This window comes from Ictalurus furcatus, chromosome 14 (assembly GCF_023375685.1).
Source record: "Ictalurus furcatus strain D&B chromosome 14, Billie_1.0, whole genome shotgun sequence".
Lineage (NCBI taxonomy): Eukaryota > Metazoa > Chordata > Actinopteri > Siluriformes > Ictaluridae > Ictalurus > Ictalurus furcatus.
In genome coordinates this window covers 5,780,144-5,797,218 of record NC_071268.1, presented here as the reverse complement: position 1 = coordinate 5,797,218, position 17,075 = coordinate 5,780,144, and the positions used below count along the sequence as shown (strand labels likewise).

Here is a 17,075-nt window from a genome sequence, read left to right as displayed (position 1 = left end):
AGCCAGACATGTGTCTATATTGTCTCAACTTCATCTCCAATCTCATCGGGCATTATAGGAGAAGACTCAGAGCTGATATCTTGGCAAAGGGAGGTAGCTCAAAGGACTAAAAGGGTGCCAATAATTGTTGCACACCTATACTTTTTTTCTGGATAAACCTGTGTTTTGTTTGCAATTGTTTGAGATCCATGAGAGCAGTAAAAGTTCTTACCTGGAACTCTCTCAAAATGGTAGATATGTTGGTTTCATTTGCCAGATTGGTTAACACTTCAAGCTGCAAATTTCATGGAGTGGACATGGAATAAAATCAAATTCAATTAATATTAAGATGCTTAAAAGCTGCAAAATGTCTTGGTGCAATTCATTTCCGAATATTTATAATCACCTTAAGTATTTTGATCTGCGTGGGGTCAGTAGAGCGGATATAGAAGCTCTTCAGGTATGGCTCGAACATCCCCTACAGGAGTAAAATGAGATTTATTTTGGGTTAAGACTCAAAAGCAAGGCAGTTGCATCAATTAAAGCAGGCCAAGACCTCATAATGTGTTGGATTTTTTTTTGTCGTCAGGCAGTCGGGGATTTAAAAAAAATGCATTTCTAATAATAATTAAAAAAACAACAACCCACTGCTGTCCTTGATGGTAGTTAATATAAACGACTCACCCTCCTTTTGATGGTCATGGTTGCAACATTTTGAAGAACAACATACTGGACTTCACTGCAGAGAAAAAAAAAAAAAACGAACACCATAAAACTACATTATCACATAATAATTGATACAATATAGCAAGCCACCACTTAAAAAAAAAAATTCCAATTCACACTCATGCACTGATCAATTCCAACACCAAGCAAAGCAACCTACAGTACGTGTCAGACACCCTTACCTGAGTGAGCTGCATGAATTTACATGAACTATTTTCAATCCAAGTGAAAAATCAGACTACTCTGGACTCAAGGGCGTCACGGTTTAATGATAGCATTCCTTTTTGACACTGACTGATAAGTTCATCACTGTGGACAGAGTCCTTAATAGTCACACAGACGGTTTATGGGCACGCTATTAACTGAATCAGCCAAGGGCAAAATGTTGTGCTTCTTTCACTGACCTGTGGCTCCTCATCAGCCTCACCAGTGCCTTAGCGATTACGCCTACCTCCGCTTTAGGAGCTAGATGGAAATAGAGCTGAGCGACTGCCATCACCACCTGGAGAGAGAGTGAGAGAGATGGTAGAGTGGTGTATATTTGCATATCCTTGAGCGTAATGCGATGTCACAAGACAAATTTATATTTCAGCAACGTTGCAAGAGCAAGAGTGTGCTCACACAGGTTTGTTGACGGTGGAGTGGCTGGCTGCTTTATGTCCCAGGGAGCCCTCATGTCTGTGTTACCCTCTGCCTCTCTCTTTTAGTCATGCTGTCATGGCTAGTCTTGCTGGACTCCCTGCTTGCATTCAGTACACTGTCCTTAACCATTACGGGACAATAAGCATACCTAATAATCTCTCTCTCTGTCGAATTATACATGTTACTCCTGAGATACCAGTGATCCTGACCCCTTCTGCTCTACAGACCTGCCTGATCCATCCTGATGTCCTACTTCAGGCTGGAGTTCTCATCAAGTGGAAGTCACATGATGCTGCTGAGGATGGTCCTACACGGTGCAGCCTAACGATCATTGAGATTGCTGAGGATGGTGCCACTTAAAAACCATAAAGATGGCTTTGGACCTCAATTCATATGAACGGTTATGCTACGATGGCTAAAACTGCAATTACTATTATAGCCTCAGCACTGCAATTACCATAAACAGTTTTGCACTCAAGCCTCCATCAGTGAACAGTGGAGAATTAAAAAAAAACAGACCTCATGTAAAAACTGTAATGAAATTTTCCCGGTTACACAACCGCACTATTTGAGCATGTAGTATTAGCACATTTATAGAAGGGGTGTATTTATTTATAATCGCACTATTCCGTGTCACCCGGATAAAGATGGGTTCCCTTTTGAGTCTGGTTCCTCTCAAGGTTTCCTCCTCATATCGTCTCGGGGAGTTTTTCCTCGCCGCAGTCGCCGCTGGCTCGCTCATTAGGGATAAATTCATACATTTAAAATTTATATTCGGAAGTTATATATTTCTGTAAAGCTGCTTTGGGACAACGTTAAAAGAGCGATTCAAATACAACTGAATTGAATTGAAAAGTGCGGTTATACTGAATACCGGCACAGCCGCAGTTAATCACAGCCGTGCCCATTTTCAGTATAACCGGACGACTGCGAGTGCGATATTGCTTTATTTACACATCAGTTTTAGAAACAAGAAATCAATAAAGAGTAAGTGACATTTCGGACACAATATAGCCAAATGTTCTGTTTATTTCGCTAGCGGAAATAGATCCCGAAGAAGCTACACTCACTTTACCGCACGTCGCCTAGCTGAATAGCTAGCTCACGCTAATTTGTACATTCACGTTAAAGGTTCCTCAGGTAAAACTGGCTTCTCTTCTTCCTTTTCATTTTCATCTGACAAGCTTTCATAATTTAAATTTATAAAAAAAAAAGTTATATTCCTGAAAAGTATCATTTGTCATGTTCGCTGATGATGTCGCTAACTCTACTGTAGTAACTGTTTCCAACTAGGAAGTGGAATTTTACGTGGCGATAACGTGCCATTATACTAAACATAGGTACTCTTGAAACGCTGCTCAACCAATCAAATGAGGGGGCCGGAACTAAGTGCCTTAATACGCTTCACTTCCTACAATACATCTTCAAGAAGCTCCTCCCACTCATTCTGCCTCGTAGCTATGTTAGCTAGCTAGCTATGTTATGGGAAATCTGGGTTTAGCTCAGCACCACGTATTGCGTTAGCAAAAGTTAGTTAGTCAGCTGATATCGTCGAGCAATTTATTATCAATACTTATACTGGTAGGAGATATGAGATAAATGAGATATGTGTATGAGATAAAGTTTTCCGCTAGTTTAAATTCAGGCGCAAACATGATGACCACAACAGAAAAATCATGTGGGTTTTTTTTTCCCTGAAACGCTTGGATAGAAGTGTAAAAATGTGTTTAGACATGACTATTGAACTAACAGCTGCGTTGCGGCTCTGTAGCAGAGGTTTGGTGTTTCGGAGCAACAGCCTGTGATCAGGGTCCATAACATATGGCTTCCTCTTGGCAAGTGTGGTTGCCTCGGCCTTCTTATCTTCATCATCCTCATCATCGTCAGAACCATAAAATGCCTTCTCTCCACTCTCCTCCAGCAGGGACTCCTATAGATACAACATATCACAAGCTCAGACTCAGACACATACACATGCTTTTTTTATTTATTTTTATTATTATATTATTTTTTATTATAGACGAACGAGGTGTTACGGTACTTACGTTAATGTTGGGGTTGAGGAACTGCGTCCTGGCGTAGCGGGTGAGCATGTTGATGATAACTACCTGACCCCATTCCTCCACGTCAATCAGCAGGTTGCAGAGTTTACGATAATTCTTATGGATCAGATCGATCCGCTCTGGACAGACCTCCTCGAACGCCATCACCACACTGCCTGCGACCAGCTAAACCCGTAACACACAATACAGTATAAATGTATCGACAAATACATGATGACGGAAGCACGTGTTATTAACAACGAGGCCAATTTTGGCAAGAGTACTAGTAGGTCTTACAGTTGTTTTATCAGCAAGCAGCTTTTCAATGACTTCAATTAGCTGGTCTTTCTGCTCAGGGTCCAGGCTGTGAATACAGAAAGAGAGAGAGAGAGAGAGAGCGAGAGAGAGACTATACAACTACATAACAGCAGTGTCTGATTTCACTAGAGGTTTTAAAGCCCTTTTTTTTGGGACTTTTGACAGCAGGAAATGGTGGTATATTCAAAGTTACCAAAGGTTGCCAGTTGTATAGTATTTACGCTCAAACTAGTCGCCAATATGACTTATGGTAGTCCGATTGGGGCTAGAGGCACTATTGTTCTATTGCTGACTAGTTATGCTTACCATGTCACACCATGTGCGACACGCTGAGGACGGATAATAATAATTCAGAATAATCTGGTTCCTTGGTAAGTATGTTTCTATTATCAGAAATAACAACAGGCGTTTTTATTTACCAATGTGCATATTTAAGTTAACATTTAAGTCAAATTTCAGCAAAACACTGACTACGTGAACATGCGCATCAATATTCCGATATTATTGGAATTCGGCGATATTCTGATTAGTACCGAGTCATGTAAACGCTGCAATCCGATTGCCCTGATTCAGATTAAGACAATATTCTGATTTCCCACCCCCTGGAATATTCCTGTTTTAATCGGTATATATGCGCGTGCTCAGTTCGCAATGCCCAGCATCTTGAATCTCCCGGGAAATAACAGCGGGGAAAGGAAAAAGCACACGTGTAAATTCGGCATACTTATAATAACCGTGTATACAGGAATATTCCGATGGCTGTACGCATATAAACATCGTATTGGGAATACGGCTGCAACCCGAAGACAGCTCTTAAACGGAATTTGATGCGTACGTAAACGCAGTCAATGATTTTTATGGTACAAACGATGTCACAATGGTATTTTCATTTTTGTCCGTTTTGTCAGCTCAAAAGTATTTTAAATCTGCGAAGGTGCCAATTTTGCTTCCTGTCATTACAGCTGATGACGTTTAAAAACCCTTCATCATCAAGCCATCATTTTTAAATCATTTTTGCTGCGTCCAAAATTGGCTGGTTAACCAAATGGCCATTAAACAAAGCAACAATGTCCAAATCCAAGCACTTCTTTCATGTTGGACGTAATAATGGTGTCGTGAATGTTATGTGGCATGAAGCGAACGCTGTTGCTTTTACTGTCATCACTGCAACCATTCCAGTTGTCTCCCAATAGATGCTGGAAAAGAAAAACGCCGTTAGAGTTGCGGTGGTAGGACGTCATACCTGTAGAGTTTGGGGATGGCGTGAGCGGCTGTCTTGCGGACGTATGGAGACATATCCGAAGCAGCCTCTTTGATCGCCAGCATCATAATGGGCACGATGATGGTGACTCGGATACTGGACAGAACACGCAAGGCGCTCGCACGAATAAGTTGATTAGGATCCTGCAGGTTTCGGGGGGAAAAAAACCAGGAAAGCATTGTCTGAAAAGTGAAGCCAGAGCCAGAGCCCGATACATGGATGGGTCATATATGCTGCGTTGTGACAGTGAGGAGGGAGAAATGCATTTTCCTCATCAAGTCACTAGGTGGCGTTTCCACTTAATGAACTCATGACTCAGAGAGCTTTGCTGAGTCATGTCCAATCATGCGGCTGTCAGGTCACACGATCTCATGCCTCATGGCATTAAAGTGCACCTATTATGGTTTTGCAGATGTTCCCGTTCATGTAGCGTGTTACAGAGCTGCTTGTGAATGTAAAAACGTCTGCAAAGTTTCAAAAAATCAAAGCGCACGACAAACTTTGACTCCTAAAAGAAGGAATCGATTCTGAACAGCTGAAACGAGTCGTCAGTGATTCCAGACTTTACTTCCTGTACTAACCTACGTAGGTTTGTAACAAAAAGCCCCGCCTCTGGTCTTCATTAGCTGCTCGCTGACAAGCGGTAGACCAATCACAACAGACTGGGACATCTGACCGATCAGAGCAGAGTATGCTCTCTGAACGGAGGAGTTTAGAACGAATCCTTTAGAACGGATCATTGAACGAGTCGTTTGTGACACTGGGGGGAAAAAAGGTAATGCTGCAGTTTAAATTATGAGCACGTTAAAGAGTTTTTTGACCTCGGATGCAGGTAAAACTACTGTATGAGACCTTTAAAACAAAATTAGGCACCATAACAGGTGCGCTTTAATAGAGAGCGGGACTTCCATATTAATCTTTGGAATTAATACTTGGTCTTCTTTGGCATCCAAGATTTATTTTGTAATGAAATTCTAAGTTGTTTTTAGATTTTTAGTCTTTCATCATCATTGCGATCTTTGCTTAACGTTTACCCGCAGTGCCGTTTGACTAACCCATTTATACTACCCATTGTGCCAGTGGGGATTTGCTTCATCTCAACATAAAGAGAGCGAAGCAGCAGCGCTTTAGTGCTTTAGTCTGTCCAGCTCTCTCACCTCTAACAGATAAGACCCCTAAGTGTCAACTTTTATGCTAATACCAGCATCAATGCCATTACTTTCTTCATCTCCCAGTCGAGCTGAGTCTCTGCCGTAACCTAGCAAGACCGCGTTGTGTACCAGCACCGCATTTGGTTTTTTAAGCACTAACAGCAAAACCTTTACTGTATGTCTGAAGCATTTCGATTTTATTTTCTCCGATTAATGGCCTTTTTTTTAACTGCCCTAGCAATGTCCTTCTGTCACGGCAATGCAGCACACAACCACTAACGAATACAAAAATGCAGCATCAACTAACAAACCAGCACCAGAATCATTAAGCGCATCATATATATTTCATTATAAACATATTTAATGTTTTGTGCTGTTCTGCCTCAGCACAGTGACGCAGTCTTGATGCGCCAGACTCACGCTGATCGGGGTGTGATGGAGTTTAAAATGCTACGTGTAAGTGCAAACCTTGAGTCCTCGCTGGAAGGTAGAGATGGAGAGTAGAGCCAAATCCTGCTGTTCCTCAGCATAGCGCACTAGGTACACGTACACCAGCTTCTTTACCTAGAACAGGCGTATATACACATAGCTTTAGAAACTGCAGGACACAAATTGCGCTTTACGCTTCCCAGTGCGATGAGTGCTGCTTTCACTTCCTAATTTAGTCTTAGCCGATTCCCGACCACAAGTCAGCTATCCTACATCGTACGACAGCTCCCGACCGGGAGGGTGAAGGCTAGCACGTGCTTCAGTCAGCCAGCAGCATCCTTTCGAACTGCTGCTCATGCTGCGTCACGGGGAGGTGTAACAAACACAGAGGAGAGCGCGATCCGCTCATAGATGCCAATGATTGGCTAGTGTCGCTGTGATAGACATGTAGAGAGAGTATGCCACCCCTCCCACCCTGAGAGCACGGCCAGTTTTGCTCTCTTGGGACTCCTGGCCACGGATTTATGTGGCATCGTTGGGATTCGGACTTGTCTTGAAAGGCGAATGTTTTTCTGTTGCACCCATGTGCTTTTAGTCCTGTCTCTGACACTATCCTGCCATTCGTGTTGTACATGATTGTGTCCACCTGTTCACCCTTGGATTAGCTTGTCTATTTATACCCTGTTTTTTCCTAGTGCCTTTTCTTCTAGTTCTGCGTTCTCTGGTTTCGACTTTCTGGCTTGGTATTCCGATCGTCTCCCTGTTTATTGCCAAATAAACACCCATTCGGTTTTCACACTTCACTCGCCAGATTTTGGGGAGAATAAGTCGACTAATTTGGTTTTTAATCACTTCCTGTGATCCGGCACTACAGCTGCAGCAGTCACAAAAGGTTATTAAAACCTCATGCTTCGTATGAATTTGTGATGGAAAAAACATCTTCGTGCTACGTTCCCACTTCATAACGTGACGGACTGTGACTGTCTCGAGCCGGTTTTCTCTCACCTTGGCCGTGTTGCAGTACGAGCGTTTCAAACTCACCTCGATGTTCTTGCAGGCCACATTTTTCACCACAGCAGGAAAGAGATCGGATGCGTTTTTCCCTCTGGCGATCATCTACGGCAAGAAAAACAACCCAGCTGAATGTCTACGATCGAACACTATCGTCGCGATAAAAAAAAAAAAACATGTCGCAATACTGCCGACGACAAAGCTGTTTCGTGAGCAAACGTCAGCATTTGCACTACTATGTAATGTTTATGCAAACAGGATCTGGGGATATATGATGTACTGTACACATGCTGTATGGCATTGCAGGCAGATTTACACACACACACACGTATACTACATCTCACAGCAGAGTCATGAAAAGACTCTGACAGTATTATGAGATGGAAGCTGGAGGAGCGGGGTGGAAATAAATGCTAATATCTTTGTTTATGGTCATCAGCGAGACAGTGAGAGAGAGAGAGAGAGAGAGAGAGAGAGAGAGAGAGAGAGAGAGAGAGTAGAGTAGCTCTATAATAATGCCACTGCTGGTGATGGATGGTGAATCTGATGCCTATTTAAGCGCAACTTTCTGAAGTATACCTCCTCCACAGACTCTTACATCATGGCACCCATAAAAACACAGTTTCTATTAACAGTTCTCCTCTACTGCAGGGTTTCTCAAGGCCTTAACCAGAAAGTATTTTTCTCCAGATTTCATGTGAGGTTGTGGATCCGTGGTGGTGAACTTCGACCCGTCACTAACATCACAGCTGCCTCCTCTCTGCTCGGATAATAGAAAGCATGTCAAGCAAGCTGTTTCTCTTCCCCTCGTCTTTGCTTCAAGTGATAAATATTTTAGGCCTTAGCTTCTCCGCTGCAACCCTGAGAATCTGACACCAGGAATGAATATTTAACACCGGGTTGTACTACACCCCCAAACACACACACACACACACACACACACACCCTCGCTGTCCTACTTAATATCACCACATCGTACAGGCGTCTCTACACTACAGTAACAACGGCTCAGGGCCTAAACTTTTATATCTTTTATAAACGCACCACAGAGTAGAGAAATAATCCATTCTAGCTCAAACCTCGACTGTTCTGGGTACGAGTTCGGACGTGGTGATTATGACGAGGTGTGTGTTCCAGTGGTCTGAAAAAAATTGGTCTGAATCAGTTGAGAAAAATTTTTATTTAAAAAAAAAAAAAGAAAGGTTGTTTTTTTTTGTATCATCAACAACAGGAAGTTTATTTCACGGAAAGAAAATGAAGAATTGAACAGTTAACATGACTTCTACCACTTTCTTACTGACGTGCGCACAAATTGACACGTTGGCGGTTCGTAGTATTCCCGAGTTGTAATTTCGACACCGTAGAGGCGTTCAAGTGCGCTCGACCCGTTATCACGATATCTCCGACAGGACTTAAAGGCAGAATAAAGTGCCATAATTCAGTCTTCTTACACCGTTGCATTTATAAATACACCCTTTCGCTAAAAAGATTTGAACAGACTAAAACGAGCTCTGGACTTGCCTGGTCTCAGTGAGCTGTGTGTCTTGTGTCAATGTGCTAGCTGAGGTTTAATGGGTTTAGTCTCCTATAGAACATCCAGTGGGCTTGATTAAGCGACTCTGTATGGAGCTACTGACTGGAGGCTCGTTTGGCTCACTGTTTGAACAACAAAGCCATAAAGCACATGCTGACAACACTGCCTCAGTGAGCATAATGTCCCTGCCTAGTGCATTACATAATAAACAGAGGCCAAGGTTTCTGTGTGTAAGATTTTCTCTAGAACGACTCAGAGTACAGAAAAGGACCTGTTGTACAATGAAAATCAGGTCAATATGAATATCTTATTAGGCTAAATTACCGGATAAAGAGCCTGCAGATGTATCTGGAGCACAGAAACAATAAGGCAAGTCTGCGAACGCTTGACACGAAGAATTCTCCCTGATTACAACAGAGATCTGGCTAATAATAATAATAATAATAATAATAATGCCAGAGCACATATAATCGCTCAGAGCAGGCAATCTTCTCTTGAGGCTGAATTCATCACATGACATGCGCAAGCAATGTGCAGCAATAATGTAAAAGGACCATGGGGATTAAATCTGAGTGCTCCTCAGGAGAGTCATTTAGCTGATAAATAAGCTGACAATGAACTGAATCGCAGCAGTAATGAATTATAGTCTATCCCACAGCCAAAAAGCAATACAACTGACACTAAAGTCAAAAAAGAAAGATGTATGCTTTCACGTTCGGTGATGCACCTTCAGACTGAGCGGACTGCAAGGCTCCAGCAAATAGTAATACTCACTGCAACAATCCTTTTCATAGCCTCCAGCTTTAGAGAGTCCTTGTTGCTGTCCAACATCTCCTTCAAATCATCGTGCCTGAAGAAAAAAAAAAGCAAAAACACCATTAATGTATATATCGTCAGAGGTCGACCGATTGATGGGATCTGGTTCTGGATAAACGATTGCTGGAACTAACGGTTATCAGAAAAAATCCACACCCATAGTTATTCCAGGTTGTGTCCCTGCGAGAAGGGTCCGCTGTCATTATACAGTACGAGTGGGACTAGATTATTTCTCTAGAGGAGAAATAAAAACTATCGCTGACAAATTTTGTTCTGTTATTTGAAATGTTTTTTAATAAAAAAATTTTATTGGTTATTTGGAGAGTTGCTTTTTGGTTCAGTCTGGATGTATATCATTTATTTACTTTAATATTTATTATAGTTAATATATACACAGTGGGGGTAATAAGTATCGAACGCGTCAACATTTTTTCTGTAAATATATTTCCAATGAGGTTATTCACATGAAATTTTCACCAGACATCAGGATTCACTCAAGAAATCCGGAAATATCAAGAATTCACAACATTAAAGTCCATCAATAAACTTATGTGCAATAAAGTGGAATGACATTGGGAAAAAAGATCAAACAAAAAATAAAGCAGTTCTCCAATGCAAGGTAGGGCACGGAACCAGCTGAAATCCGTAAGTAATTATACCCCCTATCTGTGCAAATTAATATCAGCTGGGTTAGTAAATTGATGGTCTATAAAAAGGCGTTTCGTTACCTTGGTGTCACACAAGAAACATCTCATGATGGGTAAAAGCAAAGAGCTCTCCCAAGACCTTCACAACCTTATTGTTGCAAAGCATATTGATGGAATCAGATACAGACGTATTTCAAAACTTCTGAATCCTCCAGTAAGCACCATTGGGGCCGTTATCCACAAGTGGAAACAACATCACTCCGTCATCAACCGGCCACGCAGAGGAGCTCCTCACAAGATTTCTGACCAGGGAGTCAGAAGAGTAGCCCAAGAGCCAAGGACCACTCGGAAAGAGCTCCAGAAACACTCAGCAGGTGCCATCGTCACAGAGAAAACAATAGGCAATGTACTCCACTGCTCACGCTCACCCCGCAAGACTCCATTACTGAAGAAAAAGCATGTCCAAGCTCGTTTAAAGTTTGCTACAACTCATTTGGACAAGCCTGTGAAATACTGGGAGAGTGTAGTCCGATCAGACGAGAGCGAAATTGAACTTTTTGTCTGTCATACTACACGCCATGTTTGGAGAAGAAACGGCACTGCACATCACCCTAAAAACACTACACCAACAGTGAAGTTTGGAGGTGAAGCATCATGGTGTGGGGCTGTTTTTCATCACATGCTACTGGCAGACTTCATATAATTGAAGGAACGATGAATGGAGGCCTTTACCGGGAGATTCTTGAGAAGAATCTGCTGCCATCCACCAGGATGATGAAGATGAGACGTGGGTCGAAGACAACGATCCAATCATACAGCAAAGGAAACTCTCAATTGGTTTCAGAGAAAAAAATCGAGGTGTTATAATGGCCCAGTCAATCACCTGACTCGAATCCAATTGAACAAGATTTAAAGACAATATGTTTAGAAGAACGGACCAAAATCAAAATCTTGAGTTAATACTGATGCTTGGTGAAAATTTCATGTGAATAACCTCACTGGAAATATATTTACTGAAAAAAATATTGACACGTGTTGAATATTCCCCCGACTATATATATATATATATATATTCATATTTATATATTTATTTCATTTAAAAACGTACAGTACATTTACATTCGGTACTTTTTATTTCTGTAATAAAGTTCAGCAATATTTCACTTTGAATGTCATGTTTTCGTTCGGTATCGGTTTTTAAAACTATCGGTTATCGGCACGTACCGCCCAACTTGGCTATCTGTATCGGTGAAATCTACTACGGTCGACCTCTATGTATCATATCCACCCATTTCACCAAATCCTCTGTCCTAATTGTGGGGAAACCAGTTGCTTTTAGTGATGACTATAAGAGAACACAGTGTAACTGAATATATTAACACAACCAGTGCTTTCACATTCACTGAACAAGCCTGAATATGCAACAGAAGGTGTTTTAAAGAGCCTGAACAGACCAGTCTGTGATTTAATGATTATTTCAAAGCCCCAAAACAGAAAAACAGTCATACACGACACTTTCTATGATGTATTATGAGTGTGTGTAAAAGTAGGTTTTTGGATGATGATGATGATGACACTCAGTAAGGAAGTCGTTCAGAAGTGGGGTGTAAAAAGGCGGAAGCCGCTCTTTGCTGCAGTGATTAGTTCAGTCTCAGAGGGTGAATAGAGAAATAAACGTGATTGATTTGGAGTGCACCGAAGCGTGACACCTCAGACTGTAATGAAGGATACAGAACCTCTTATGACAAACAGACGTGGATAGATACTCATGAGAGCAACCGAGGAGATGGAAAGAGCTGTCAATAAAAAGGAAAATAAGAATACTCTTCAATCATGAAAACTCGACACCGTTCAAGTGACCCGTTCGAGGTCACGTTCATGCACGCAAGTGAGACAAAAATGGACTTTTGTTATATGGTTTCCTCATTCAGAAAAGTTTGTGCGGTGGGATTCTGCGAGCGACCAATCATTCGTTCTGTGCTAGTGTACAAAGTAAACATTCACAAAACACTTTTTAAAGATATAGACGGGTGACCGATTAAAGGGAAAAACTGGCGGCTCTGTTTTGCTGTGAAGCGTCATCGCCGATCAGTGAAGTTACCGATTTGATCATCTTTATCCTGTAATGAAACGGTTCTATCATGACAGGCTTGGTCTCTTCCAGGATGACTCCGCCCCCACCCACAGGACACGAGCGCTCACCGAATGGCTTGATGAGGATGAAAATCAGGTCAATTATTTGCTGTGATGGTCACAGCGAGTGGATCTCAACCCAATTGAACACCTGTGCGAGATTCTGGACTGATGTGTGGATGGCATATCTATGGTGTTCGTGTCTCTAATGCAGTTCCAGAGGCAAAGCACACTGACACTGTCTCAGCACCTGGCAGAAACCGTTTCTTCCTTTAAATTTTTTATGTCCTTACAAAGAAAGGGACACAGAGAGAGAAAAGGAAGGAGGGAGGATAGAGAAAGAGAAGGACGGCCACCCGAAACAGAAAGAAAGATCATGAAAATCTGCCACACGTCATTAAATATTAAAATCACTGCCATGCAGTAGAACTGATGAAGCGTGCTGGCTGAGTGATGGATCTGGAAGATCCGGATTAGTAAAAACCTTCACGTGGTTCGTTCGTGTGCATGTATAAATGTTTATCTCTTGTCACCATGGATCCAAACCTTTTCCATTTTAGAATGTAAAATAAATCGAAAGCTCCATAAAAGGAGGACTGAAGTCACAATTTGGATTTTTCAGACAATTTCATTATACTTCGACTCGAATAGGAGAAAGCTCCCTAAGTGCATGTCTGCCACTAAACATAACAAAAACATAAAACATAAAAGCTAGCTGTCTATATTCACTTTTCGCAGCAATCAAGGCCACAGCATGTCAGAGCTACCTTGAGAATTTTGTCACGCCAAAGCTATGGCAACTCGACTGGACTATTCTAATAACTGCTTTCTGAGAAAAGTTTCTATAGCAACCGTATCCGAGTCAGTGCATTAGCAACAGGCAGGTGATGAATGGAGCCATTAACCCTCGACTTGACAAAGCTAAAAGACAAAGAAAAACAAATAACACTTTATAAGACAGAGAGCCTCTTTATAGGTAGGTTACCTGAGTACTAGGAAGTACTGCTGTCTACTATTTCCTGTTTTACCTATGTAGGCTGTTTGTTTATCTGGGATATAGGACATTTCAAAAGATACCAGTCAAGACATACAGTACAATATGATGTTGACTTTTTCAGCATAAGAATCTTGACTGCAGGGTCTTTCCATCACCAGTTTGTATTCACCAGCAGACAATCGGATGCAGCAGCTCTCCGTGGGCAGAAGCCAAAAGAGCGAAACTGACCGTGCTCTCAGGGTCTGAGGGATGGCGTTACTCTCTCCCCTGTCAATCACAGCGACTCTGGCCAAACGTGGGCATCTGTGAGCTCATGTATGAGGAAGAGGGCGGATAGCGCTTTCCTCTGCGTATGTTATGCTGCCCTGTGATGCAGCAGTTTGAAAACATGCCGCTGTCTCAGAGGAAGCACGTGTTTGCTTGGTTGGTAGCTGTCGTATGATAAAGGAGACTGGGCTGGTGGGTGGGAACTGGCCAAGAATGACATAAAATGGTAAATGACCTATTAGTGGCCTGTGATCAGGGTTGTGTTTCCTTGCTTGTGTTGCTCGACTTTGGTGCAGCTTTCGATACCATTGATCATACTATTCTCCTTGATAGACTAGAAAACATTGTTGCCGTTAAGGGAACGGTCCTCTCCTGGCTCAGGTCTTATTTGACTGATCGCTATCAGTTCGTAGATGTAAATGCCGACTTCTCTACGCATACTGAGGTAAGTTTGGTGTTCCACAAGGTTCTCTTTTAGGCCCACTGATTTTTACTTTATATATGCTACATCTGGGTCAAATTATTCATAAATATGGAATTAGCCTTCACTGTTATGCTGATGATACACAACTGTATGTTTCAGCGAAGCCAGACGACAGACACCAGCTTAATAAAGTTGAGGAATGTGTAAAGGACATTAGATACTGGATGCTTATTAACTTCCTTTCACTTAATTCTGACAAGACAGAAGTACTTGTATTAGGACCACGTGTAGCTAGAAGTAAGCGTTCTGATCTCACAGTAACTCTGGATGGACTTTCTGTTTCATCATGTACAGCAGTAAAAGACCTTGGAGTGATTACTGACCCCAGTCTTTCATTTGACGCTCATGTAGATAATATTACTAGGATAGCCTTCTTTCATCTCAGAAATATTGCTAAGATAAGGAATATAATGTCACTACATGATGCAGAAAAATTAGTTCATGCTTTCGTCAACTCTAGGCTGGATTACTGTAATGTCTTACTGTCTGGATGTTCCAGTAGGAGCATAAACAAGCTCCAGTTAGTCCAGAATGCAGCTGCAAGAGTCCTAACTAGAACCAGAAAATATGACCACATCACCCAGATCTTATCCACACTGCACTGACTCCCAAGTAAACTTTCACAGTGATTATAAAATACTTCTATTGCCCTATAAAGCACCGAACGGTCTTGCGCCACAGTACCTGAGCGAACTTTTGGTCTTTGATGATCTGCCACACCTACTTCGATCAAAAGGTGCAGGCTATTTGTTGGTACCTCGAATAGTGAAGGCTAGAGCAGGGGGAAGAGCTTTCTCTTATAAAGTCCCACAGTTATGGAAAAGCCTTCCAGATTAGTGTTCGGGACTCAGACACAGTCTCGGTGTTTAAGTCCAGGCGGAAAACGTATTTGTTTAGTCAAGCTTTTTGTGAATGGGTTTTTTTCTTAGATAAATCAGCAGATCTAGAGGGCTCATGGGCTTAGAGTGTTGTGGTGAACTGGGATGTTGGATGCTGCAACTAGCAACCGGGAGATGTTGTTCTTTCTGATGTGTTTAGCCTTCTCACACTTACCGGGTCCTGGGTTCCATCCTGAGCTACAGGTTTCTGAGTGGGTTTCCTCTGGTTTCCTCCTAAAAACACACGGGCCGGTGAACTGGCTATGCTCACATATTTGGGGATGAGGGTGTGAATGTGAACGTGTGTTCGTGGACTGGCATCCCATCCAGGGTGTATTTTTGCCTCAGTTTTCCTGGGATAGGCTCCGGATACACCACAACCCTGACCAGGATACGGCGCTTACAGAAGAGGACTGAATTCAGGAATAACATGAAACGAACTGCCAGTGCTCCGAGGGAGAGACACAAAACCAGTTGGTTTATTTCTTAATAGCTGTAATTTTCTATAGAGCATGTGTGAGGGCATCCATAGTTGGTGCACAGAGGGGATCCGGGATGACGCACACTCTGCCCAGATTTATCACTCTTATGAGATACAGATCAGAAAAGCTGCTCTGAACACAAGCCCCCGCTGAGACGAGCTGAGACGAGCTGTTAGGGCATGCAAAATACTCTACTGCAGGATTGACACCCGCTGCCCTACAGCATCACTGCTCGATCCTCACATACTGTATATTCTACAGACTGTCATAATGGAGGAAATGGCTTACACCGTTGTTTACACCGGCATCAGATTATTAGCTGAGGGATCTCCATGACTGATCATCACAACAGCCTGGGCCTCATTATACTTCGGTTCCTCCTCTGAGCAACTGCGCAGCATCACAGAAAAAGCTATGAAAATATTGTAAATATGACCTAGTTATTTTACTACAGTGCAGCGAAATTAAGAGAGAGAGAGAGAGAGAGAGAGAGAGAGAGAGATCCATAGAAATCAAATTTAACTCCTTTGTAATTTATATTACATGCCACATCTATTACATTGGTTACAATAAAGTACAAGAGTGAGGATTAGAATAATCCGATATCGACGCATGTTTGTCCCATTTTAGACTTGAGGTTTCACGCTGAGACATCACACTTTCCAGCCACGCCAGTCCATCAGTCGTCTAAAGCCTGAGCATTAATAGGTTCTAAACTGGTAGAAATAAGAGAATAAGCTAATTAACCACATTTCCCCCTGACACTGTCAGTCCGTTATTGTCGGCAAACGCCCGCGTTAACTCACGACACGCCTGGCTTCGCGACAGCTGTTGTTTCCACAGCAACGCAGAAAGCAATAAGGGGAAGAGAATAAATTCTTCTGCTTTTCACAGCTGTGAAGCGTTTAGGCAGGCAGATGATGAGGAGGGACCGGGCACAACATGCTCTCTCTGTCGCAATCTGTCTATCTCTGGCAATATATATAACACATTCCCCAGGTGGCAGGGAGAGCAGGTCCGAGGCTCGTCCTCACCCAGGACAAGAATCATAATAAACACATATCAATCAAACAGAACGTGTAGTCCTCCAAAGACCTTCATTAATACACAGATTATACCACAGCATGAGTATAGCTTCTCGAGTCTGCTCGGTCAGAAGGTGCCGGTTATTTTCGTATAACCGAGCAGCTCGTTCCAGCTGATCATATGAATGTGCTCGTTCTAATACGTTATTGTTTCTATAGTAACAGCTCATACACAGGATGGAAACGCGGCATA

At 42.3% G+C, this 17,075-nt stretch overlaps 1 protein-coding gene across 6 annotated transcripts in view; it reads right to left on the bottom strand.

Annotated features, from left to right (window-relative positions):
- Positions 1-17,075, bottom strand: part of LOC128618014 (AP-3 complex subunit beta-2) — a 54,835-nt gene that overhangs the window by 22,843 nt on the left and 14,917 nt on the right. For all 6 annotated transcript variants that reach the window (XM_053641364.1, XM_053641366.1, XM_053641365.1 and 3 more), the window contains exons 2-12: positions 9,868-9,943; positions 7,590-7,664; positions 6,588-6,683; positions 4,951-5,111; positions 3,687-3,753; positions 3,393-3,575; positions 3,098-3,277; positions 1,110-1,207; positions 664-718; positions 386-457; positions 212-274 (exon numbers count right to left, since the gene is read on the bottom strand). In XM_053641364.1, the coding sequence (XP_053497339.1) occupies positions 212-274; positions 386-457; positions 664-718; positions 1,110-1,207; positions 3,098-3,277; positions 3,393-3,575; positions 3,687-3,753; positions 4,951-5,111; positions 6,588-6,683; positions 7,590-7,664; positions 9,868-9,943 (1,126 nt within the window). The remainder of the gene's footprint in view (positions 1-211; positions 275-385; positions 458-663; positions 719-1,109; positions 1,208-3,097; positions 3,278-3,392; positions 3,576-3,686; positions 3,754-4,950; positions 5,112-6,587; positions 6,684-7,589; positions 7,665-9,867; positions 9,944-17,075) is intronic.